Source organism: Syngnathus typhle, linkage group LG1, assembly GCF_033458585.1.
Source record: "Syngnathus typhle isolate RoL2023-S1 ecotype Sweden linkage group LG1, RoL_Styp_1.0, whole genome shotgun sequence".
Lineage (NCBI taxonomy): Eukaryota > Metazoa > Chordata > Actinopteri > Syngnathiformes > Syngnathidae > Syngnathus > Syngnathus typhle.
In genome coordinates, this window is record NC_083738.1 from 26397165 (window position 1) to 26424733 (window position 27569).

Below are 27569 nucleotides of genomic sequence, written 5' to 3' on the forward strand. Positions count from 1 at the left end.
GGCCATGTTTGTAAGGCGGGTGAGTTGTGCGGGAAAGCCAGCGAGCGAGTCGTTAAAAGCGCCAAAGTGCAAGAGGAGTCAGCGGTCCTCGTTAGAGGCGACTGATCCGACGCTTCTCGACTCTTAACAAGCTCGCTGAGAGGAGCCACCTAAGAGCTAGCGGGAAGGCTAACCAAGAGAAATATCATTTTAGGGGCTGATAAGAGAATATAGGACTCACTCTGCCCCACTTTCAGGACCACCTTCATGCCCTGCGTGGCACAAACTCCTCCCCTCATGCTGTCCAGACCTTGGCGTGTCCCATCTGACGTAGCTGCGGGGGACACAAAAGACAAGATGGCATCGTTAGCGAGAAATTGTAGCATCCACTCGAGTCGCGCGACGTCTCGCTATTTCAAACAATAAATTCCGCTCGTATCCTCCGACGTTCCCGGGGAGCCGACAAGTGACATTTGCAGAAGCGGCAATTTAAAAGCCAGACTTGAAACTTTGAAATGTCAAACTAGAAAGGCGAGCGGCACTTTAATAAGTCCTCATTTTAAGCCGTTCGCCGGCATCCATTAACGACGCCGCCGGCGTCGCTTGGACTCGACCACTTTGGCAGCGACGACGGTTGAGGACGGACAAGCCACGCTGGATTAATACCGAGCTTTGCGTCTGGCATTTTTACCTTCAATTGAGATTTAGAAAGTGTAATTGTCGACCGTTAAAAGGCTCCAGGACAGAAATGTCTTTATAGTGTTAAAAAAAAAAAAAAAAAAAAAGGCAAGCCGCAGTACCATTTTGGCTCCTTTTATCTGAGCTAGAGTGAATTAAATCAAATTTATCTCTGCTATAAAGGGGTTAAGAGCTCTGAAGGGTCACATGATATTTAAAACTTCAAGTGAATCATATCATATAGGATATTATTATAATCATATTGTTTTAACCGCCTTTGATTTTTATATGTCTGATTTTCGCTTGATGTACAGCACGTCGTAAGCACCTGTGTTTGTTTTAAAGTGTGTTATAAATAAAGTTATGAGAATAAAATTTGACACACACAATGGATTAATTAAAAAAAAAAAATGTATGAGGCAATTTTGGACAATCGTAACACGTGTGCTCTAAAATGGCGGTTGCAGGTTTTCAGAAATGACTTTTAGGTGACTGTTAAATATTTAGACAAACCTCTGAATTAACTCAACAGGCTCTTTAAAAGTATTACCGTATTTTCCGGACTATAAGGCGCACGCATGAATGGCCCATTTTCAAACTTTGTCCTTATATAAGGTGCACCGGACTATAAGGCGCACCTTTTTAATCCAAATCAAATCATTCTCCAGTTTATCTTTTTTATTTCATTTTCAGATGCAAGAAATGACTTTATAATCACAAAATAATGATCCATAGTCTTTTTGATTCATGATTCATAGTCTTCAGTGGGCCACTTATGATTGATTTCATGACACAATGGTTTGGGCCAGTTTAAATTTAGGAATTTGGTCCATATATAAGGCACACCGGACTATAAGGTGCACTGTCGGCTTTTGAGAAAATTTTAGGTTTTTAGATGCGCCTTATAGTCCGGAAAATACGGTAAATATAAACTGAGCAAATTCTTTAAAAAGCCAGATTAAAAAAAACGAAACATAAAATGTCTTCTTCACGTTTGCTGCCCATTAAAACGATTTAACACGACTGTGAGTATTTTCATAAATTCACAAGTGAGACACACACCTCAAGCATCCACAAGTGCACGCAGTAGCCCATCAAAAAAAAAAAAACTTGCCTCCATCCGCCCCGTCCTTCTTTCCCAAAACGTTATTTGTCCTCACGCGAGCCATCAGCACGTTTGGAGGAAGGACGGAAGGCGAGCAAAAGAAAGGAAGGTGTGAAGGCGATGCAACTTCACTTGTCACACCTCCTTGCCTCGATTTCTACATAATGCAGAGTGTGAAAGCACGAGGAGGCTTTGGAATGCAGCGCGGCCCGGGGTCAACGCATGAAGCATACTTTCGCAAAGAAGGCGACAAGAGTGCATTTCCAGCTCAAAATAGATTCACGGGATCACACACGCCGTCGCCAAGTTTTATTCCCATTCCAAGTGATTCTAAAAGATGCAAAGGAGGAAATTAAAAATAATAAACACCAAACTATCATGACAGGTGAGATGGTTGAAATCCTGAAGTGATGAGCCAGGAAGACTAAATGGAGCTGTCAATTCAACCTCAGCCACTTTGAGACTAATGTCCTCCGACACCCGGAGGGAAGGCGCACAAGGGAGGCGAGCATGACGTGGGCGAGGCCGCGCCGGGGTCGCGAGACGTGATTGGCCGTGACAAGGTGTTGCTGATATGACGGCCGCAAGAGGTCAACGTGATGATGGAGAGACGTTGTCAAGGGTGGGCAAAGTGGCCAGTCGTTGATTTCGTGTCATTGACGTGAATGGAAGTGGCATGCTATGTGTTAGCATTAGCATTAGCCAGCAGACACGTGTAGTTTTTTTTTTTTAAACGTACAGTAAATTTCAACTGAGAGCAAAATAACTTGAAGCTTAAAGAATTAACCAAGATTTGCCAAAATGTCATTGAATTGAATGGAATTGGCATGCTAGGTGTTAGCATTAGCTAGCGGACACTTTTTTAAACATACAATGTAAAATTGTAAAATAAAGTAACTTGAAGCTTACATACAGACACATTTACCGACCCGGCCCATCTTTCCAGTCCAAAAAACAAATGTAGCCCAAACGTTTGTGGCCACACATCTTGGAGTGTATTTCTTTTTTTGGTCGGCGACGAATAATAGCCTAAATGGAGAAAAGATATGGCCGCCCGTGGTTGCGATTTTGAGATGAGATGGAAAGGGAAAGCGGGGAAGGAAGAAGGGAGACGAGGGAGGGATGAGTAATTGAGACAATGATGAGCAGTGATGGGGGGGATGTGACGCGCCAGAGGATCGACGAGAGGAAGGATGTCTCTCGGAGCACAAAAAACAAATCAGTGAAGTCAGGCTTCATTGCACACAGACGCCAGGAGAGGAAACAAACAAAAAAATATATTTATAAGTATACAAAGTAGATATATTGAAAGAGAGAGAGAGAGAGAGAGAGAGAGAGAGAGAGAGAGAGAGAGAGAGAGAGAGAGAGAGAGAGAGAGAGAGAGAGAGAGAGAGAGAGAGAGAGAGAGAGAGAGAGAGAGAGAGAGTCATAAGCTTCCACATTTTGCTGTGTTTCTTTAACCGCTGTTGAATAACATCATAAATATCATTAAACATCATAATTATGCATAAGTAAAAGCTAATTAAAATGCCACGTTGTATTACATGATCGTTTAAAATAAAAAGTTACATTATTAGGTATGATCATTTCATATCGACTTTTGGCGAAAAAAGCAAAGCGTGGAGACTCTCCAAATTAGCCTTGGATAAAGACTACGTAAGCAGTGACATGAATTAACAGAAAAAATGGACAGCCGGACTCGGACTCATGGTCAAGAGGCCAGACTCGGACTCGGAGCAAAAATCCGACCGAGTCCACAGCCCTGGTGGAGAGCCTTTGTTCTGTTGCCGAAATGCACAATTGCAATCACTTTATTTACCCTTTACTAATTCAGGTAATACAATTGAGAACAGATTCTCAATTGGGCTCAAAGAATAGATTTTCCGGTCCAAAACTCCAGCTAATTACGATTATTAGGAAAAGCGCCGATTATTGTTAAACTCGTGCCACCTCCACCTGCCCTTCTGTTCCTACACATGATGCTTTTAGCTTGCCGGTCTGCCTCCGACTAATCATGTCTCCGTTTTTTTTTTTTTTTTTTCCTGGATCCGGTCCGTTGGGTCCACTTGCGTGTTGCCGCACGGCCGGTTCCCTGCGAAGTTTTGCGAGTTCACGGCGTGCTCGAGTGTGTGTCTGCGCAGAGCGCTCCCATCTGTGCAAATTCGCCTTCTGCAAAAGCGACTTAGCTTCTCAAGTGGATGGCGTGCGTGCATCTGTGTGCATTCAGCCGAGTAGAATTTACAGTTGCCTTCCTGTTTAAATTTGCTTTGCTCCCTCTCCAGAGTACCATGTGTGTCACATCCATGATGAAGAGCATATAAGCCCAGCGTCTCTCTGTGTCTCTCTCACGTTCTCGCTTCGTGACTTCCCTTCCCCACCCTTAAAAAAAAAACACGTCTCAAACCTTTTCATAAATCTGCTGACGCTTGAAAACTCGACCGTGAGCATTAATGAAGCCATCATAGGCCATTAGTTTGCGGGGAAACGGAATTTTGGTTGAAACAGACCAGGCACTATTTGGTCTCCACATGGTGGAGAAGGAAAAAAAAAGTATTATTTTCTTCTTGCATTCCAACTTCAATACACAGCACATTACTTCTTCCAGAGCAGGGTGAAATTTCCTTATGTTTTCCTGCAATGGGTGGGACAGTCAAAAAGCCTTAAATGTTTCAGCTGTGATCAATCGTCACCAAAATTCAAAATTCCACCCTCTGGAAATATTAAAATGATTGCTTCGCTATTTAGGATTTTATGGAGGTTTTCGTCTCGGCATAAAAAGCTTAAAGGAGACGTCAACCCCGATTTTTTTCCAACTAATCGGTTCTGTGCAACCCAACTGGTCGAAATATAGTGTTCTGATTAATGTTTTCTTTTTGTGGAATATGAATTAAACAGTAAATCTGCCTGTTTATATCTATGTCCAGAGTCGGCCATTTTGTCACTTGCTGTCGACTGAAGATGACATCACAGTTGCCAGTCACAACCAATCACGTCTCATCAGTTTTCTGAAGCTCAACCGTGATTGGTTGGGACCTTAGATGGCAACTGTGATGTCATTTTCAGTCAACAGCAGGTGGCAAAATGGCCACCCCGTGAGTTGGAACAAAACAACTCATATTCCAAAAACGATCAGAATTCCGTGTTTACATTCGTGGGAGCGCATCCAACATATTATTGTAAAGAGAATTTTGAGCTTGACTTCCTTTTTAAAGTCGAAAACTGGAATCAATCTTTAACAAAATGTACTTATGCCCACTTCCACTGCAGCGAATATTAACGCTCACCCCAATATTTTTTGATTTTATGGACATCCAAGAATATACTTATGCCCACTTCCTCTGGAGCAAACGTTCACCCCAATATTTTTTGATTTTATGGACATCCAAAATGTACTTATGCCCACTTCCACTGCAGAAAATATAACATTCACCTCAATATTTTTGGATTTTATGGACTTTACACGAGTCACAGAATGCTAACTTTTCCGACTGACTTTTATTCAGTGAGAACTCATGAATGCATCGAAGCAAAGTGGAGGATTTCGGATAGGACTTCATAGTCACGGGTTGGAAGCCACATGATGCGTCACATGCCCACCAAACACACTCGGAGAGACGAGTCACGCAATCCTCCCCGATTTCACACACGCTGCGCACCGAAAAGTGAGCGCTGACGTGAGGTTTGCGTTGAACCGCCGCTGGAGGCCCCCACGTCACCGAATTCAGTCACGGCGCTGTTTATTTCAAACTAAATCAGTGTCACAGTACAGTTACGGCTCAGATTGAGCTCCTGCGTATGTTAATGTTCCACCGCGGCTAATGTTTCATCGACGAGCGCAAAAAGGTCACAGATGTTTCGAAATATGCTCCCGAGAACACATTGTTAAAAATCTTTAGTCTGAGAATCAAGACAGAAAATTACTCAAACGCTCCTGCCAAAGTCAGGGCTGTCCAAACAAAACCGTGTTTTTGCACAAAAGCCAATGGTACTATTTCATGTTGCGCAATAAAATCGTACAGCGCTATAATCAAATGGAATGTAATCAATGAAACAGTTTGCGGCTCTTTTTGGTGAGCGGATACGGCCCGCCACATCATTTAAGGGGGCCCGCGAAGACAAATTATGCATTGAATTCGTATGTCAATTCCAAAATTTCTAATTGTTTTCACATTTAAAAAAAATAGAGATATTGTTAGCAATTTTTATCACTATTCATTTTTCCTAATAATTTTTATTTTTAAACATTTGATATTTTAGTTATTTAATTATTATTAGTCTTATTATTTTAGGTTGACAATTCCAATGGCCCTTTAAAGCAAACTATAACTATGATGCAGCCCGCGACAAAAATAAGTTTGACACCCCTGCTCTAAGAAGAGTTTCACAACTACTTCAAGTAACTCAATGCAAACTCGAGATGGAAATCTAACAATACTCGCAGGCATATATATATATATTCTTTATGACCAGATAAAACCACAGCTCGAGAAGCCAAATAACATAAAGAGTCCGAGTAAGTGGCTGGCTGGATGCATGACGTAACGTCAGCCAAGTGGCGGCCATGTAGGACAGTCGCAAGCGATGTTCTGCACAACTGGGTCATTGCTCCCATCCCGGGGCAGTGAGGGCATTCTTGAGCGTGTGTGTGTGTGCGCTTCAAACTACATGTCCTGCAGTCTACCTTGCAAGTGAAGCGACATATATTTACTTCCATGACCTCCTACACATGCACACACAGCCAATAGACTGGAGGGCTGGAAGAAATGGGTCAAGCTCTTCTTCCCCAACGTCTCCTGCTTATGTGGGTTTTTTTTTTCCCCTTCTTCTTAGTCCCAAGCTGCTCCAAGAATCCACACGGCAGGATTTAAATCATCAAAATCCATCATGGAAAACAAGCGGCAAGTGTGAGAAGTGAGTCTACGTGGACAGACATATTTAAATGAGGACGTCCTGGAAATGTAAACAAGACACACTGGCACGTCTTGTTCGGTGTGCATATGCAGATTGGTGTTTGAAGCGGCGTGTTGGTGTAGTTAGTCAGCAGAAAATGCAAGTGAAGGGACGAAATGTCAAGTGGAAGTCAGATCCTCGTCTTTCCAAATGGAATCTGCACTTAACTTTGAGGCGGATCACTTCCTTCTGCACCGAAGCATCCCGGAAATTAATTTTTAACAAAGCGGGCGTACTCACATGGATGTAATCTAACCATTTTTACTCATTATTTCATTAAAACAGTTTTTTTTTAAATTTCTTTCAATTTCAATTTCTTTTTTTTTAATTATCAATTTAAACTACAGTAATCCCTGCTTTATTGCGGATAATTAGTTCCACAAACCACCCAAGATAAGTGAAATCCGCGAAATACGGTCACCAACAAGAAGTACTAGGCAGGCTAACGAGTTAGCGGAAATATGCTAACTCGCGATCGTGCTAACGCGCAAAAACGGACTTCTAAAGGAATGTAAACGATTGGAGCAATAATACATTGTCCTAAAGGTTAGACACATATTTCCTCAATTTAGAAATGTTATTTTGACTTTTAAATGTTTTATTTGACTGTTTTATTGTACGTGTGACAATGACAAATAAAGATCTATTCTTTTAAATGTTTTTTTAATTTGGAAAAAAAGATCGGCGATGTAGTGAAGCCGCGATCAACGAAAGGCAAAGTAGCGAGGGATCGCTGTATATCTAATTAAATGCGATTTGCAGTCAGGGTGGATGGCTGGATGGCTGGATGGATGGATGGATGAATGGATGGATGGATGGATGGATGGATGGATGGATGGATGGATGGATGGATGGATGGATGGATGGATGGATGGATGGATGGATGGATGGATGGATGGATGGATGGATGGATGGATGGATGGATGGATGGACGGATGGATGGATGGACAGATGGATGGATGGACAGATGGATGGATGGAGGAATGGATGGATGGATGGATCGATGGATCGATGGATCGATGGATGGATGGATGGATGGATGGATGGATGGATGGATGGATGGATGGATGGATGGAAACACAAGTCATGCTATGTGCGTCTATTGAAGTGGTTAATAGACATTTGGTGGTGTCATTGTGAGCCGCCTCCTTCATAAACACAAACATCTTCTGGTGATGTACTGCGATGTCACTTGAGCGCAGCGAGGGGGAAAAACGGGAGACAGTGACACCCAACTCCAAGCTTCACATCCCTCATCACTTGTCAGACTGTCATCACCGCACGCGCACACACACAGGCAGACACACACACACATGCAGCCCCTCCACTGTGACATTGTCTGTCATTGCATAGCTTAAAGCATTGGCGTCGGGCCCACAGAAACGCTGGAGCCGAGGCGGGATGAGGGGCCTTTGAGCGAAAACCCCGCTGATCCGATTTCGCATTTATTTGGAAACAAAAAATATATATAAAAACATTCCTAAGCTGTCAGAGTCAACGTTGTGGCTGATGAGGCTCAATAAATAACAAGGATTTTTGGAGCATATCCAGGTGAAGGACGAAAGTCTGCTTCTTGGGAAGTGGGTCGCGGGTCTGAAGGGAGGAACGATCTGTGACATGCATCAGGAGGGAAAAGGGAAAGCAAGCGGGAAGACGGGGGCGGGGGCTTCTAAATTAAGATGCAGAAGGGATTGAGGGTGCAAATGTGACAGAGCAAGCTAGATATCCTTCACTGGCCACTTCATTAGGTACACTCGCTCGTGCAAACAAACTATTCTATTCTAGTCAACAGCAAATTTATTTTCCAAACGGCTTTGTGGCTCCCTTCACAAAGCTTCGAGGATTTCCGAGACCTATCAATAAGTAAGCCAAAAGTCACACACGCTGTAGTATTGGGGGCGTGGCTTAAGTCAGGAGCTCTGACTCCATTCACTTTAGCCTCTCCTCCACGCTCGTTGCTAGCGTGTGTTTTCGTAGCGTTAGCGACAGATCCGAAAGTGGTTTTCATTTTCTTTACAAGCTATCCTGTTCCCCAGTGGCGGAGGAGACATGTTAGATGTTACAGCTTCCAAAAAAGCCTTTCCAACACCAAGGTTGTAAAAGTCACAAAACCCCGCAAAAGGCAAGACGATCTGGACCTCCCTCATCAACATCGGCTGTTTACTCAAGCGTTCCTGCACTGACATGAAAGCTTAGCCTTTTGTTAAAAAATAAATTAAAAAAAAGTGGCGCAAAAGCAGCACCAAACTCCGCCGCTAATATTCCGCATTTCAGCCATTATTCCATCACGCTTGTTAGCTCATTCACATTTAACACCGATGGAGTATTTGCGACATTTAATGTTTTTGGATTGCGGGAAGGAACACGCGTCGTGTTAACGACTCCGCGTGCTCGCGTCTCCTTGTTGTTGCACATGCGGTCGGTCCAATTCAGAGATGTTTTGCTAATCTCCAACAGTCCAGTCTGCGTTCTCTTGCCCGGGCTACCCTCCTCCCTCCCCGCCTGCCGTTATTATTGTTTCCAAAAGGAGGAAATCACGTGCGCGCGCACACATACATGTGAAGCAGCCAGGCGAAATAATGCATCTTGACGTGTGTGCCTGCATACCGCTGCAGGGAGAGATTGGAGAGAAAGAAAGTGGAAAGAAGGAGGGCGAAATATGAAGGGCAGGATGATGGACAGCGGAAGGCACAGTGCAATTATATACTATCTGTGTGTACGTGTGTGTGTGTGTAACAGTAAAAGAAAGGGAGTGATGACAGCCATGTTTGTTGAGCTTCCCTGCGATTAAAGCAGGCTGCTCCAAACTGTGTGTTCAAGCTATATGGCAATCTGTCTGTTTTTCTTCTTTCTATGTGTGCGTCTGTGTAAGTGTAAGCGTGTTTGCGCAGCTAACTCATCGGTCTGTCTTCCATTTTCAGAGTTTGTTTACGGGTTTGTCAAGTCACTTCGCAATAAGCAGCACGTTGGCAAACCGGTGATTTCCAAATAAGCTAGGTGCATCAAAGTTGAAATTCACTGTTCAACTTAGCCCTTGAGTTCGCTAGCGTAATGCTAATGCTAAATAGCTTCTGCGGGCCGGCTAGCAACACATATATCCGAAAACCAAGCTGCGCACCATGGGCGACCGGGCCTTCTGCCATACAGCCCCTACACTGTGGAACTCCCTCCCCGACCACCTAAGAGCACCCCAATCCACTGACTGTTTGAAAACTGGACTTAAAACTCACCACTTTACCTTAGCAGAGTCCTTGTTTTGGTTTCTTGTTTTGTTTTCTTGTTTTTTATCTGCCATGTAGCACTTTGAGATTCCTCCGAATATAAAGTCCGTTATAAATATAATTTATTATTATTATTATTATTATTACATTAAGACAGACAATGTAACAGGATCTACTCAGTCATATATTCTTTATCCTCTGTGTTGAGTGCATAATATTAGCGCCGCACTGATGAGCTGAGATTTTAAAGAAGAGTGAGTGATTCAAAAAATATGAGGAAAAAAAAAAACACTGATTTCAAGCATCAAAATCTCAACCCGACGTCAGGAATCAGACCCTTACGAGCAAGCCTCGCAATTACCGACAGCCAAAGTGCGATTTCATCACTTGAGCACCTGAGCGAGGCCTCACACAAGGTCAAGTGAGAAACAGCAGACACGCTCCCCTAGGATCAAACACCTCAAAAGTTGTTGCTCACTGCTCTTTTGCAAGCCATTTTTGTGCGGTCTGCCAAAACATGACAGATGGGAACTATCTGCCTTTGACTGGCTGACAAATGCCGGCTCCTATGCTGGAAATGGAAGAACTGTTGCAGCACACAGCGAGCGTACTTCAAAAATTAATACTGTTTTTTTTTATTTTAGGTTGGGTCATTTAAAATAGAAAAAGCTAAGCTCGCGTATCGCAGAATAAACAACATGATAATTGGTCTCCAGGTGGTTTTATTTTATCCAAATTCCTCCATCAAGTCGACGGAGGAGCTGCCTGTCGGCCGGGCTGATCTGCACCTCATCACGCGTTTCCTAATTGCGCTCCAAAAATAACAAAGTCGGGCCGGCCAACTAGCGAGACACGCTAGTACACGTGTATCAATCATTGAACAATAACAAACCGCACTGTTTGCCTTTTTACATTGTAAAGTAGAATTAAAAACAGCACTTCCATCTTTATTAAAACTTCAAATCATCCCAAGACAGACCTGCCAGAACGGAACGGTGACTCTCCAAGCAAGGTGGAACACGAATGGAGGGAATAAATAAAGGTTAAAGCAATCAAACAGAGCAACCATTCTCCAATGCAAAAAAAAGGAAAAAATTAAATAAGATGCCACTGGCTACACCAGCGACTGTTCCCCCCCCTCGCAGCGCCTCCCAAAAGCAGCGGGGGGCGCTGCGGATGAATTAGCACACTGTTTTCACTCATTAGGCCGCACCCAACGCTTCACTTTCTCCCTCTTTTATTTTCGCCTCTTTCTTCGGTTCCGACTTCTCTGGCAGCGCACAAAGAGGCCGCTCATAATGAGTGTGTGTTATTCCATGTGTGTGTACGTGTGTGAAGGATTATGGCGGCTCCAATGCAGTGAATAGGGGCCAGACTGGGCCCCGGCCCGGCTGAATTAATTACTCTAATTAGCTTCTTAATTGCATATATTAAGCCGATGGTGAGCTTCCATTTTAGGATCCAGATTGGTCTTACTGTGAACACACACACACACGCAGATACAAAACGCATGTGGGTGGCAAGCCTACTTCTAGCTCCGCCTCCCCCTCAATCCACTTGAAGTACAAGTGGAGAAAGGAGACCCCTCCATGATGGTGCTATTCAATTATCCAGCCTCAACTTCATCAATATATAATAAGTGCACGGAACAAGAGCAGATGTGCGCTAATACGGACGTTAAGCCGCCTAAAGAGGAGCCGGGGGGGACTCATTTGGGATCTACTGAGAATATCTGAACACTCAAGAGAGACAGCAGACCTCCCCCAAGGCCTCCAATTTAGATCATACGCCTCCCGCATTTTGCCATGAATAGTCATATCCGAAAAACAACAAACAATTACCGGTAACAACAACGCTAATGAGATATACTGGCCAGCGACGGGCCCGAGGGGTCGTGACCTTGGCGGGGGGCGGCCGTTTGGGGTGAAACATAGCCAGCGTTCAAGACAACAATGAAGATTAGTGGAGGACGAGTCAACAGCTAATGAAGCTCACACACACACATGCAATGTGATAATGACATCCTTTGTGTAGTTTGGAAGCAATTAGGACGCTTAAATGGCGACTTTAGAGGATTTGTAGCCAATTGTTTGTCCTTGTTTCTTTGAACGGTGGACCTTCCCGCTCCATCATGTCTCGAGTTATGACTCAGTCTTTAGCGATTTTGCACGTATTTCTCATTTGCCATAAACTCTATTTTAGAATGGTTGTTTCCTGCCATCATAGAAAAAGAAGAAGTGGTCATATAATTTCCATGAAAGATAAGGACGAGATACAATGGAAGCTACAGCTGCTATGGCGTTAAGCTACATGCCGTTAGCCTGATAGCAGAACTGGCTAAGGCATCTATAACTTGGAGAAAAATTCTAAATTTTAAACAGATCAATACAACTGGGCTATCCCCACGTCATTCTGTTGTTTTTCGCAACATAAAGCAAGCGAAACTCCTGAAAATAAACAAATCAAGTGACATTTTGTTTGACACGCGTCGTAAAAGTCCGCCTCTTTCATTAAACTTAAGCATGCGGCATTATATTGCCTCAAGATTGAAAGTCTGTGTTTTTTAGACAATAATAAGTGTAAATAACTACATTATCTCCGTGTGTACATGCATTTTTCCATAAAGTTGCCGCTTGGGCAGCAAGAGGTCACGTTTGCGTGATCCTGTCCACTAAATCAAGCGCCATATTAGTGAGCTAATGCCGTCTACGAATGGCAGAGGTCAGCCGGCGAGGTGCGCTTGTTTTACACACCAGCCCGCCTCTCGCTGCGCTTGCACATTTGATTGCTTAGCAGAAGGCTGGCTCCGCACAATAGCGCTTTTGTCTCTTTTAGCGCTGAGAAATGTTTGCGTGCATGCATGCGCGCGCGCGCGAGAGAGCGAAAGAGCAACACGGTGCACGAAGGTTAAATGAATCACACAATGTTAACCAGGCCCTATCCAATTAAGAAGGGATTCTTTAGTGTGTAAATGTCTGAGTGTGTGTGTGTGACCTTAAGCGGGAGCGACGCATCCGCCCCCCCCGCCCAATTTAATACGCGCAAACAACGCCACAATCTCAAAGCCGACAGTAGCCGAGTTCTGATTGCTGACCTAAATCAGCTCGGCGATCTGTCACTTTCTCTTACTTACACTCGCCACACATCTTTTTTGTTGTTGTTTCACTTTGCATCCTTTCTCACTCAAATGTCCGACTTTCAGCTCAGCCCTCAAACGCCTCATTGGTGTCGCGCGATATTAGCTGTCGACACGGCGGCCGCGACATTAGGTACACCTGCACGAGTTACGATCAGTCAAGTGCATAATGGTGATTTCCAGATTCCATTTCTAACTTTAGCCCAATATTGCAAGGAACTTTCCCAAATGAGAGATGAACGTGTTGTCTGAAGAACTGGAAATGTTCGCTGAAGCGCAAAGAAACGCATTGCATGCTGGGGCCTGCAAATTGCTGATGGAAGATTTTGTGAGGGCGGGGTGGAGGAAGGTTGGGGGGGGGGGCAGTAAATGAAAAAATGAAATCAAATAAAATAAAGTGAGATTCATGGAGGTCCAGGATGGAATGCTCGGCCGAGGCAATATTTGTCATTTGCGATGAAGAAACTTGGCCTTGAAATTTCAATAACCGTTTTTCCAGACCAGTGAGTCGAGCGTGGAACGGAGCCATCGGAAGAAAGTGGGATTGGCGATGATGATGAATGACTTCTAATGCTCAAGAGAGACCGCAGACGTCCTTTCAAGTGAGAAGGACTTTGAGAAAGACACCTGGGCAAAGACTGGTGAAATCAATGAGCTTCCATTTTGGATCCTAATAGCTTCAAGGAGGTCACGTTTCTCCCGCAATATCAAAACATGATCATTTTTCTTTTGAATCAGATCTTGATCAACTCTTTGAGCGTGAAATGTCTTCAATGGGAATCATAACGAGCAGCGCCAGCGACATTTTTTTTTTTACGGGCGAAGAAGAGTCTTGGCCAGCACGTTTACAAAAAAAGCTTCTTTTCTGCATTTCTTCATCCAAAATAGGTAATTTTGGGTGAAACCAACCCATGTTCGACTGATGATTACTAATAAATGAACCGGACTTCACAAAGTCATTAAGCATAATTCTCTTAGAGCCTTGAAAGATCAGTCGGAATGCTCTAAATTAGCTGCCGCTCAATAGCTTCTCTTTTTCGAAAATGGCTGGCAGTGGAAAGAGTTTAACGTTATTCAAAAATCACTTTTGAAACAGCATGCGAGAAAATGTGGATTGATTTTCCCATAAAAGCTGGTTTTGACATTTATATTTTGTTTCAGTTCAATGGAAACGTATGCTCCTTCTGCTGCTTTGTCCACCAGGGGGCAGTATCAAAAATCCTCAATAAACCATAGTAATACTAGTCATTCTTTGCAGATGATAAAGAATATGTGAGTGTGCAACGCTCTTGTCCAATCCCGAGGCACCACTACTTTTTTTTTTTTACGATGTCATTCAAAATGGTTAAAGTCTAACCCAAATGTCTTCAAAAGAATTTACCCATTTCAAAACAGAACGACAAGAAGTTGGCCAAACAAATTGATCAACTGATGATTTAACTTCCACGCTGAGGTCATTCTGACCTTTTTCCATTTCGCCTTGCACTTAAGCCGTCTACAAATCAAAAAGCTTTCGGCGCGATGAAAAATTCAGCAGCTATAGATTTGGCGGGACTCCGCAGACACTCGCGTATACCTGCGCATGCGGCGCGGCGAGGAGATGGTGGGCGCCGCTCATTTAGTGCGCAGTGCAGATTTCCTCCCGCCGCATCGTCTCCTCTTTTGTCTACTGCACTTGCACTTCTTCATCTGCCACTCACCTTCACCCTCGCCCTCGCCCTCCCCATCCCTCCAAACTCCATCCGCAGCCGCCACTTGTGCCATTTATTTCAGCTTAACCCTGATAAATAAACCAGCGGCAGCCTCTGCATTATTGAACACGCCGCCGATGCTGTCTGCACACACCGCAACCTCAAACAATTAAACCGCACACCCGCAATTAATCACCCCGAAACACGCCGATGCAAACAATCCGCTTTTTAGACTTCTCTCGCTCGTCTATTATTCATTTTAAGCTGGTTGTTTACGTGGAACGGCGCGTGACGGCCAGAACCGGGCTCTCCGCGCAGCCCCGGGGGTCCCGCTGCATAAAAAGCCCGGCTGGGAGTCCTTTTCCGTTGCTGGATCATTCACGCCCACGCAGGGAGACAGACGGCGGTGTCCGCATTCATGCGCACTCACGGAACACGTCGACAAAAAAAAAAACCTGCGCGCGCGCGCTCAAGCGCTCTCGTTCACGCGCACACACACACTCTCACACACACCATCTGTCTCAGCAACAACAACACTGCAGTCCCGCAGTGAGTGACCTGTTCACAACAAGTCACCAAACTTTTAGAGCTTTTCCGAAGATGTTTACAGCAACCCGTCCGTCCGTCCGTGTGTGTGTGTGCATATAATCAGAAAAGGCCCCCGTGTGCGCCGATGTGAGCGTGCATTCGTTAGCGGTGGCAAAGATAAGTGTGTGTGTGGGAGAGTGGCAGCCAGGTTGAGGGAGTGAAGGAGCTCATACACACACACACACACACACAAATGGAGACAAGGTCAAATGTATGTTGACTGTGAGACGGCCATCATTCACTGCGAGGTGTGCGTTTGCATACGCATGAGTGTGTCACCTTTGAAGCCATTTGAAGAAATGATACATTTATACGCATTACTTTTCAGGATGAGCCTAAAACAGCACGCTAACTAGCGCTGCCGCTAGCAAATATTAGCACAGTCCGTGGATTATTTGAGCACTTATGAGCTATAAGATATTTTTTGTGTTTGTATGGCAGGCAGTGGAAGGCGGGGCCTGGCACGGTGAGTGACGTGGGCGTCGGCATCTTTGCGCTATAGCAGGGGGGCTCAAATTCTGGCCCGTGAAAAAATGTATGTGTCAATACAAAAATTGCAAAATGTCTTCACGTTTGAAAAATAGAGCAATTTTTATGACCATTCTTCTTTTAAAATTCTTACTCGCCTCTAATTTTAAAACTAGTTCAACTACATATGAGACGTTCAAAACATTTATTTGGGTCGACAGTCATAATGGCCCTCCGAAGGAAACTATGACTACAATGCAGCAGGCGACAAAAATGAGTTTGACACCTAAAAAAAAAAAACGACATGGAAGCCATCCACAAAGTCAGGCAGCAAAACCATTCTCCATTCGAATGCGTGCGGGTGACGAGGACACAGGCTTACATAAACTCTGACCTCATGTTATGAATGAAAACATCCATCAGTGAGTATGACTAATCAATTTTGCCGCTCTTTCTCTCCCCTCCCCGGGGTGCGGGAAGAAAAGAATGACTTTTAATGGGATTGGAGTAATCTGATTACAAAGCAGTGGCATCTGTAATACATTAGTGACCTTCCAAAACAAAGTCATTAGATGAGAATCCCTCCCGACACCACAAGCTCGACTCGATTTGTAAATGAACCCATTAGTACTTGTCAGCGATGATCGCGTAGCAGCATAGCTAGCCCGAACGTAGCGTTCATTTTTCATGCGGCGATTTCAAAATATCCTGATCATAATTGTCGATAGGAAATTACGGACCATAAATCTTGTTAGAATATAATTAGTCTTTAGTTAATTAGTTAGATAAAAAGAAAAAAAGTGTTTCTTTTTGCGACACAGGAGGTTCTTGATTAAAAACTCATGGCTGTTTCTCGGCAACCTTTGACCTCTCCGCGGCTTCTGTTCCTCGTGTTGATTATTGTGATATTTTACTCCTTCATTGTTTTGAGATTCCCCCTGGACCAGAAAACTTCAAAAAACAACATTTAGACGATCAATCTTCACCTTTCCTTTTGAGAGAGCTGCGCGGAATTAAGTTGCCTCAAGATTCAAAGCGCTACGCTAACTCCAGTATGCTAGTTTAAGCTTTCCTCTATAGCAGGGGTCACCAAACTACGGCCCGCGGGCCGGATACGGCCCGCGGGACCGATTAATCCGGCCCGCCAACCCTGAATAAATTGTATTATTAAACTTTTTTTTTTTTTTTTTTTTTTGCTCATTTTGCCTGCAATGACTGGGTTTCCCCAGTAGATGGGGAAGCTCGCCTGCGCATTTACTACCGGAAGCCGTGTCAGAAAGCTCGGTGCACACTCACAAGTGCGTGTACGGACATGGCGCACTCGCGCTCTATTTGTATCAGTCCCGAATTTAGAGCGTGGGCTGTGACGACAGCATTCTTGTAATTTGCGCGCTGAGCTTTCAGATGCAGTTTTGCGCAAAAGCCACCCACAAACCTTCCCCTGGAATCCTTCCGTTAAAATGTCGCCCAAGTAAAGCAGGGTGAACACAGTGCCGAGCGTTTAAAAGAGTTGCCAATTTGGCTCGACGTACGCGACGTGACGTTCAGCCACATGAACGTCAACATCTACCCGTCACAGATCGAGGTAAACTGACCAACACCTCGGATCTCGCCTAAGAATTGCCACAACAAATTTTACTCCAGACTATGACGCACTATCAAACTAAAAACTAAAAAGTGTCTACAAGCCTACTGGAACCTACAAAAGGATTATAAGGAAGGAACACAAGAACTTTAAGAGACTGCTCATATGTGTCAGAGAGGTTCTGCTCTGACAACTGAGCTGAACTTTTATCTGTTAAGATTGTGCATGGCACAACAGAAAGTTAATGTTCCATGGTTTTTTTTCTATGAAGAACCCAGAGAGAGTTATTTAGTTATTATTTATTTCCTGTTTTTTCTGTGAAGAACTCAGAGAGGGTTTAGTTATTATTTATTTCATTAATAGTGTTATTATTTGTTTCCTGACTTTTTTTCTGTAAAGAACCTGGTAAGGGTTATTAAATAACCGTTATTTGGTTATGTGTGGCTTTCTGGAAAACAATAATTTTTTAAGCTCCCCTACGATCGTCACACTTTTTCTGTTACAAACTGCCACCGGCCCGCCATCAGAGAAGGGAAAGGTTATGTGGCCCTCACAGGAAAAAGTTTGGGGACCCCTGCTCTATAGGCATGAATTTATACTACAGTGGTGATCCAAATTGAAATGTGATTTGATTTTTCTAACCAGGAAAGAAGATGGCTGGCTCACTAAAACTCCGCCCCTTTTTGTGTGGCTACTGCACGCCCATAAAAAAATAAATACTGTAGTATTAAAGATGGAAGAACATGCTAATTTATTCTTTCTATACAACAAAATCTGTCCAACGTCATGCTTGGCGATTCGATCCACATGCTTGATGTCGGGCGCGTGTCCCTCTCTAATGGCCGGCGCTAAGGAAGTAGCTAAGGCTCTTTAAACGCGCCATTAAACGAGCCGCTTATTAGCGACGTTGCGGCTTCATTAAAGCAGACCCCATAAGCGCTGTTCTTCATTAAGAACCTTGCCAATTAAAGCTTGCATATAGTTATCAATAAGTTATCAGCGCTAGATGTTGTGTGCGTTAAGCTAGTCCGCTGGCTTCCTCGCATATACAAGTCGGGGGTGAGGGGGGGTGCGTGACCTCCAGCCTTCATCGATCAGACCGGAACTGTCAATCGATCCGTCTGAGTGCTATGTGTGCGCGTGTGAAGATGATAAAGGCCTCAAATGTTGACCGAGCCCGCTCTGGGAAAGACCAAATCAAGCTCAATCGATTTTTAAATCGCACACCAGAGCCGGGCAATATGGCCTTTAAATGAAATCTCGGATCTTTTTCGCAAAATCCGATTTCTGATTTCAAGCAGTTGAAAAACAACAACAAAAGAAAATGTCATTATTCAAAACAAGACCTGCTTTTGTTTTCTTCCCCCTTGTGGGATTTGCTTTATTTCTCCTGATAGCAAACAAGCTTTGAAACTATTTTTTCCCCGCAAGATTTTTTTTCACGCCAACATTAACTTGCATCAACTTCCACAGAAATAAATTCAACTGAATTAAACTCACGCATCGCCTGTTTGGAAAATAGTCTCTAAATATAGCGACCACTGACTCTGACTTTGTAAAGTCGTTTGTCTCAGTTCACAGAAATGTTGTTAATTGAAAAAAACATATACATAATAAATAAAATGAAATAAAAATATATAAATAATGAAATGAAAGAGTAAATAAAATGAAAACAATAAAATAAATAATAACAATAAATATACATAAATATATATATATAAATAACAATAAATAATATAATAAATAGATAATCATAAAATATAATAATTTTATATATATATATATATATATATATATATATATATATATATACACATTATTTTATTTTTTGGATTTAATTTATTTTATTTATTTATTTTTTTAAATCGGCCAATCAGGATTTTATTCTGCCATATGCCACGACAGGAATCCGCCTAAAAAACCCGTAAGGGTCTGGCCCAAATGGTTACATTTTCCTCAAGTAAATTTCCTTTTGCTCCACTTTTTTTTCCTGCTTAGCACAGATGAGAGGAAGCGAAGACACATAGCGTGCGTGCACCTGAGCGCATCCTAACCGCCCGCCCGCCCGCTTGCGAGCTGCGTAGGAGGCGACAACCAAACAAGTCTCACTCCTGAACTCTTTGTTGTATCGTGTGTGAAAACGAAAGAGTAAAACAAAGCGCCCCTTCGGCTTCCGGAATGTTCCGTCCCATATGACCGCACGGGGCCCGACTTGCCTCGATGACCTCATCGTCGGGTCCCCCGAGGGGCGCGAACAATCTGCTCTGAATCGACCAAAGCAAAGCGTGTTTTCATCCTTTGTGGTGACTGCCGAGTCAGACGATAACAATAAACGGCGCCGACACGTTGGACGCCGACTGACTTGACATGACTCACTCATGTATCGCCACTTTTGAGCAAAATAACTCAACCGGACTTTGTGTGGCCAACATGAGAACTGCAACTGACGTTAACAAATCAAAATCCCATCCATACATATATCCAATAAATAAAATTCAACTGAATGTGAAAACTCAAAACTTGCATGGATGCTACGAGTTCCCACCTCTAGCAAACGAGCTCCGACAATCTCAACGACCATCAGTACGATAAACAAACACGGTCGGGTTCAATCGGAACTCAAGCGAGGCAGCAAAACAACGACCCGACGCGCACACGCTTACCGATGATGTAGTAGTCCTGCATGCTTTTGAACTCGTGGCCCCACAGGTTGGGCGAGAACTCCTGGAACTTGATGGTGAAGCGGCGTTCCCGCGTAGGTTCGTCGCACGTCAGCACGATGTTGGGCGAGCCCGCCACCTCGCAGCGGTCCGCCTGGTCCCGCGACGACACCAGGTACAGCTTGTAGAACTCGTACTCGGGCGTGGAGCGGGCCGTGTCCAGCGGCGGGCAGATCAGGTCCAGCCGGTCCCCGATCTGAGGGTAGAGCACGTAGCCCTTATCGTCTCGGAACCTGTCGGGGACGGGAAGGAAGTCAAGTTAGATTCCTGGACCCGGGAAGAAAAACCCGTGGAGCGTTTCCTAATAAAATGACTCGATGGAGGCGGATAGAATGAAAACGTCAAAAGGTTTCGACAGACTGCGTGACGGGAAAGCCGAAGGGAGCCCAAACGGTTCCGCCGTTCCTTCTATCTCGGGGCCTCGTGTTTAACCGTCGCAAAGCACGCAAGTGTCACAAAAAATTTGAATGACAACACGACGGAGCCGCGGGAGGGCTGACAATTTGAGCTTTTCAGGGAAAAATTAAAAGTTGAACAATCTCGGAATGAAAGCCAAAGAGGAACAATGCGAAGACTATTACACCATCTTCCCGGCAACGACGGCGGCCATCTTTCGGGCCGCCGTGGACAAAACACAACTTGGAAGCGGTCCATAGTGAGACGGGAAGTATTGTCGATTATATTCCCTGGCATCTCAAACTTCGGGCCTCCGACTGCTCTCCTAAAAACAGAAGCGATTTCATTTCCTTCGATATGTATTGTATCAAAAGGTTGTCTATCTATCGCTATATATCTATGATATCTATCCATCTATGGATCGATGTGTTTATACATTTTTATATCCAGTGTAAAGACGGATTCTTATGTTTTCAATTCCAAGATCAACTTTCCCGAGTCTGAGCAGAATCTTGAGCAACGTTTGGGCTTCCTTTCACTCTCTATCTCGCCTTTTTTTTTTTTTTTTTCTCTACCCTCAGTCGTCAACAATGGAGCCATTCATGTGGCCGCACTTTGAAACGCGATGTGGTGTGGGAAGGGTTGAGGAGGGGGGGGCAGAGGTGACACTGATGGAGTTTTTGGGGGTTGGTGGGGGTTAGAAAAGAGGAGGGGCTTGCTTTTCTTCTTTGGGCAGAAACATCATTTTTTCACCCAAGCATTGACCTCCAAGACCCCGACTCCACGAGTGTCTACCCGCCCCCGCCTCGATGCTTCCTGCAGCTGCCCCTCCCCGTCCACTTGACACATTTGCAAAGCAAGGTGCGCTCGTGTGTCCTCTTCTCCGCATATCATCGTGACGGACAGCTTGGACATTTCCAAAATTCCACAAAGGCAACCCGAGACCATTGTGGAGTTCGAGCCGGGCACACAGGTGCCATCAGTTGTGCGTGTGTGTTTTCATTTTAGCGGAATTCATGTGTGTCACTAAGAAAAGAGACTCCGCAAGGCACAATCACGAGGCCCCTAAACATTAGAAAATCCCAACCCTTTTCCCCGATCCTAATTCCCAGACTTCCCAGTAATAAAAACAAGACCCAAGACTCAAGGTGGGTCAAATCAAATTCCATTCTTTCCACACTTAGATAGGAACCATCCCGTGACCTCAAAGGCCACGTCAAGCTTTCTCATCCTTGAACGCATCACAGCTTGGCGGGAGGCGGAGTCAACAAAGTAGGATTCTATTCGGAACGATAAATGATCTTTTCTTATGGCGGGTTTGATTTAAAGCGTCCCGACCACATAAAGCTGTCCACTCTAATCTCATGGTGTAATTTCAGACTCGCACACACACACACACAGACACACATTCAATGTACACACGGTGTCAAATGCACAGCAGGGGAGCGACGAATCGGGTAGGAGAGCGATCTGCTACAGGAGAAATGAGTCGTAATGTAGAACAAGTCTATTCATCAATTTGAACTTCAATAAATGAGACATTATGGAAAATTTGGCATTTTCTCCATTACATTGCAAAACAACAAACAAAATAGTCACTGACTGGAACACTCATTTGCGGCTAAGCCAGCTCACACGTCATTTTTAAACGCTGACACAAGCAAACATCCTTAAATTAACTTTCTGACATGATTCTCCATCTCCTGGAATAATAATAATAACAATAAAATGTCCGCCTTAAGGATGAAAAGGGGCAAATGAAAAAAAACGACGACTCGGAGGAGAAATATTATTCCAGGCCCGGGCGCTGGCTCGGATCACTGGCTGAAGTGGAGAAACGGCACGGAGCAAGAAGCAGCTGCTAGCATTTTCCAATGTTTTGCTGCAGCAATCACAAAAGTGTAATGGGGAACAGATGCGAAGGAATATGTAATACATACCAACAACACACATTCAATTCCTTCCTCTTTGACACAACACTCGTTATTCCTCCGCAAATGTGGTTTTTACCTGACTGCAAGATTTGAAGCAAGTAGTATTTTATTACAGGAACTTGGACAAGGTTATGTTTATTATAAAAAAATATATATATTATATATATTTTTTTTTTTATATATAATAAAATATATTATATTAACTATTATATAATATTATAAAATATGTTATATAATATTATACAATATATATATATACAACATAAAATATATAATATATTATACTAATGAACACTTAGTACAACTACAACTTTTCTTTTCGTTTGAATAAACCATGACGATAATGTCTTTTTATTCCGAATGGACAGCCGGGCTGTCCATTAGCGGGGCGCGCCGGACAGGCGGCTTGAAATATCCATAATGGTTATTAGTGTCTTCATTAAAGAAGCATATACCCTGGAGAAGAAGAGCACAAGTGCTCTTTGAGTGTGATGGACCAACATTTGAAGCAGCAGTCATGGAAACTGATGAGAGTCGAGGGCGAGGCTTGGCCCAGATCCCTCGGAACGTTTCTATTGTCGGATGAACAATCTTACATTACATTACACGACAGGTAAAAGCATCAGCGGCTGCACGCAAAAAAAATAATTTGGCGTGTGTGTAGTGTTTTATAATAATGACATTGAATTTTCTTGTTGAGCACTGTAAGTTTCAAGGCCAGCCCGGTGAGTGTCGGCGAAGGGCAGCTCAGAAGTTGGTTGCTATGTTATTTTGTGGAGTTGTGTGGAGCACTTGCCAAAAGATCTTCTACACAGCATCAAGTGCGAAAGAGGGTCAGCGAGCGAGGCCTGGCTAGCGGCGCGGACTAGCGGAGAGGCGCCAGAGGTTGACGTAAAGTCAGCCAGCGCCGCGAAGCCCGCAGGAATGTTAGTGGTGAGTGCGAGCGACGACAGCGGCGTTAACAGCTTCCATGTGGCGGGCAGGCGACCCAGCGAGAAAGGGAGCACAAACGGGAGGTGGCGGGAATCATCTGCAGAAAAGGATTTAAATGTGTGGGAGGTCGCGATAGAGAAAAGATGACGCAGTTGGCAGGAATGGCCGATGTCAAGTAGAAAAAAAAAGAAAAAAAGAAAAAAAGCCAGTGGTTAAATCCAAGACACGCATGTTTTTAGTTAAATATCTGTCAAGAAATTACTAATTTGTCTTCAGAATCCTTTTCACTTTCCTGTTTTTCTTGGTTTATAGTTTGAGGTGTCACAAAAAAAAAAAAGTCAGGTTGTATTCAATCGCTCTTCTGCTTGACAAGTTTTTCCTAAAAGAAATTTTTGCTCAGACCCCCGAAGCCAACTTGGGTTCTACGGCTGAACAGATCCAAAGAACTTCAGGTGAAATAAATGAATTGAGTCTTTCTTTTGGTAGGTTTCGAGATTCAGCTGGGAAACTGATTTGAAAAAAAACAACCCTCACAAAATACAATTTCAAATGCCAAACATATTTGAAAGGTTTTTGATGTCTTGCAGTAAAATAAAAAAAAGGATATCACTATCTTCCACATTTGATTAATTGCTCAGCCCTAACTCTCTTTGAGCAAGCTGCTCAGGAGGACAGCTTAAAAAAAAAATAGTGAGATGGCGCCAAGGGACTTTGAAGGTAAATGTGCCCTTGTCATCACACACACATTTTTTTTTTCTGACTGGAGGCGGTTGGGAGCGCTGCAGCGTCTGTGTCAAATCTAGTCTACATCACACTTACAGGTCGGAGCCTTGCTGGATGCTTTGGCATTTGCAAAGAGCACACACACACACACACACACACACACACACTCATGCCCGCCCTTCAGCTCCCATGTCGCGGTTTTCCCGCTGAGGGGGGCGCCCGACGTCGGCCACAATGCGGCAGATGAGCGCGTCGCATTAAGGTGAAGCCGCGTCAAGCTAACTTTTTCTTTGTGTCAAGCTAACTAAGCAAAGTAGGGAGGAGGATGTCTGATTTTTTTTTTCAGGGGGGGGGGGCAGTCAGTCATATTCAGGTCAGGAGAAACTTTTTTTGTCATTTCCATCATCACCCTCATTTGCATTCTTCCCCTTGCTGATTTAATTTTTGCGCTGGCGTCTTTTTTTTTTCATGTTCCCGCCGCCGCATCCGCAGTTCGGAACTTTTGTTCACAGCTTCTTTGGCACTCTCGGCGTCGCAGACGCTCCGTGCTCGGTATCTCATCAACACCCGACACCTGACGTCATCGCTTCAATTGAAGCTTGGGAAAAAAGGAAATAAATAAGTCAAGAGCCGTGAAAACTGGGAAAAAAAAGTGTGAAGATGTTGATAACAGTTTTGCATTTTTATTCTTTTTTTTACTTTTATTTAGTTTGAATTAGTTTTTAGAGGGGCTGTCAGTTTCTATTAGTTTGTATTTCTTTGAAAAAGCTCCATTTTATTTGGACTTTAGTTTTCTGCTCATATTTCGAGTATTTGTCAAGTACTGGATTTAAAAAAAAAAAAAAAGTCAGCAAGTTTGTGTAATAAAGTAAAGTCACCCAGCTGTTTGATATTATTTCTGAAATTTGAAATACCGTTTTTTTCCATGTATAATGCGCCCCCATGTATAATACGCACCCTACAAATGGCATGTTGATGCTGGAAAAAAGCCTGTACCCATGTATAATACGCACCCAAATTTTGACTCCTACTTAAGTCCGTAAACGTAAAATTATTTCAGAAAAAAGATCATCTTTGGGAACAAGCGGATGTTATTCTGCCGGTCAGTATCACTGCGCATGCGCTACCAAACTCGATAGCGAAGAAATGTTTCGGATTTGTGTAGGGTACATTGTGACAGCAAACGAGCAGGTGATCGAGCAAGCGTCTGATACGAGAGCATTGTGTTTGAAGTGAACAGCAGAGAAGAAAGCGCATCTGTAATGGCGGCCTCCGTATCATATCCGGATTTAAAAAAAAAAATTTAAAAAAAAACTTTTTTTGTACCCATGTATAATGCGCACCTCAGATTTTAGGACAATAAATTTGTTAAATTTTGCGCATTATACATGGAAAAAAACGGTATTGACTCTGGCCCAAGCACAGCGGTTTTATTCAAGTCATTTCACGTTTTTCTTCAAATGGAAAGAACAAATAACGCTTCCTCAGCGATCTCGGCGCTGCCGGAGACATGTGAGGTCCGAAATAAATTGTCTGTGTCGTCGCGGCTCACCTGGAAGTGAAGCCTCAACCGCGTCTTTTTGGTGGTCACACAACTTGCAACCTCAAAACTGCTTTGCCCACATCTGCTTTTTTTTTTTATTGTGCCGATTGCCATTTTGTTTTTTCTTTTCTTCCTGTGGATGATTTATACAAGTCTGGATTGGTCCCATTAAGGCGCTCTAGTGGAGGTGTGTGTTGATGGAGCACTGCGGGCCCTGACATGCGGGTCCGTGTGTGTGTATGAATGTGCGGGCGTGTATACATACTTAAAAGCCCCGCTGAGGGTTTCCCAGTTGAAGTGTGTAGCCGGGGTCCACACGCACACACACGAACACACACTTAAATGGATGGCGGCAGCTGGCGTGTGAAGAGTCTTTGAGCTTCAGCTCGTTCAGGGCGACCACCCCGCTAATTTAATTAGGTCACCCTGTGCTCGACAGTGTTGGGGCTCGCACACGCATATGTGGACACATGGACACACACACACACACATGAACACACACAGGAATTGTCCAATAGCCTGTGAGGTGAGACGTTGATCCTGGCGGTGTGTGTGCATGTATGTGTGTGTGTGGTTGTATGCCCCTCAGAGGCCACAGGGTCTAAAGAGTTTGAAACTTTAGCTAAGGACGCCTCAGCTCGGGTCGAGCTCAGTCGGGGCCAGAGTGTCAAGGGAGCGCCGTAATCCATCGGAGGTCCCACGGGACCGCCAAATATGCGCCAGGAGACTTGTGGGATGTAAACTCGCAAAAGAGCACTTTGCACTTGAAAGCTGGCTTCCATGACGACGCTTTTTATAAAGTGTAACCAAGACAAAAGTCACACACATTGAAGTGTTGAGTGCCTTTAAAGGGGCGGAGCCAAAGCCAGTGATATAGCAAGTTGATAGCTCCAGGTCGGTTTCAATTTTCATTTAAATGAACGCAATATTAATCACATTCTCGCAAACTCGACGGCACTACTCTCAAGGTCAGTTCATTAGGTACCCCAAACCAGCGCCAACCCTACTGATTGCTAGCACGGGCACGGCGCGAAACGCCCGCTTCCAGTTTGTCATGCTAGTCGGACGTCAGCATCTTGAAGCCATTTGGGCCTCAAAGTCTCAGTTGCCATCCCCCCCATACTTCCCCACCCCCCCAACCCTCAACCTCCTCCTTGTTCTGATTTGACGGAAGTTTTAAGCGTTTAGGATGCTAGCAGTTTCTGACCGAGTTATTATCGTTTGCTTCTCACTCAATGGTCGATTTCATCTTGTTATGAATAAACTTGGTTGAGTAGTGCGGTGTGCCATTTAGCCAGCGTGCAATCACCAGAGAGAAAAATTTTAAAGTGAACGGCCTCAAGTCACTCCTGTCAAGATATTGCCGAGTGCTATCGGTGTTGGAATGTGTGCACGTGCTTCTGTGTGCGTGTGCGTGTGTGTGAGTGTGTGTGTGTCGGGCAAAGCGTGGGAGTGTGCTTCAGCCACTTCTCACCCACTTTAGCTCTTAAAAGCGGTGTGAAAAAGTCACCCGTGCTTGAGAGTAATGGTGAGGAGGGGGTCTGTCTAATTCCTGGAGCGCTTCACAGGTGTATTGCTTCCCGGAAGGCACCTTTTGGTGATTCCTATAGTCCCCCTCACCCTCTAACACACACACACCTGCCTCCCCCCTGTTTCATCCGCACCTCCCCTCCGATAGGCCTTCATCCCTTCATCCTCACTGCCTCCCCCGCAAACCTCTCTGCCTCTGTTTGAAGCTGACTGTTTGTCTCCAGGGTTGGATGATTGACAGCTGAGAGAGAGCCAGGCAGCTCTCTGGTGACAGATAAGGACTTTGGCTCTATTGCTCACTGGTTCCCACACACACTCACACATTAACACACACACCAGCACACACCGTGGGTCCCGTGCTGCGCCCCAGTTCGGCGGGGAGTATACAA

At 44.2% G+C, this 27569-nt stretch overlaps 2 protein-coding genes across 3 annotated transcripts in view; one reads left to right on the forward strand and one right to left on the reverse strand.

Moving 5' to 3' along the window:
• The window catches only part of arl2 (ADP-ribosylation factor-like 2), a 150664-nt gene extending 143776 nt beyond the window's left edge, over positions 1-6888 (forward strand). Inside the window, exon 6 of the mRNA XM_061287069.1 lies at positions 6878-6888. The gene's annotated coding sequence lies outside the window, so the exon portion shown is untranslated. The remainder of the gene's footprint in view (positions 1-6877) is intronic.
• Positions 1-27569, reverse strand: part of efnb3b (ephrin-B3b) — a 47375-nt gene that overhangs the window by 6876 nt on the left and 12930 nt on the right. For both annotated transcript variants that reach the window (XM_061287031.1, XM_061287023.1), the window contains exons 3-4: positions 20065-20354; positions 221-313 (exon numbers count right to left, since the gene is read on the reverse strand). In XM_061287031.1, coding sequence (XP_061143015.1) covers positions 221-313; positions 20065-20354 — 383 coding nt within the window. The remainder of the gene's footprint in view (positions 1-220; positions 314-20064; positions 20355-27569) is intronic.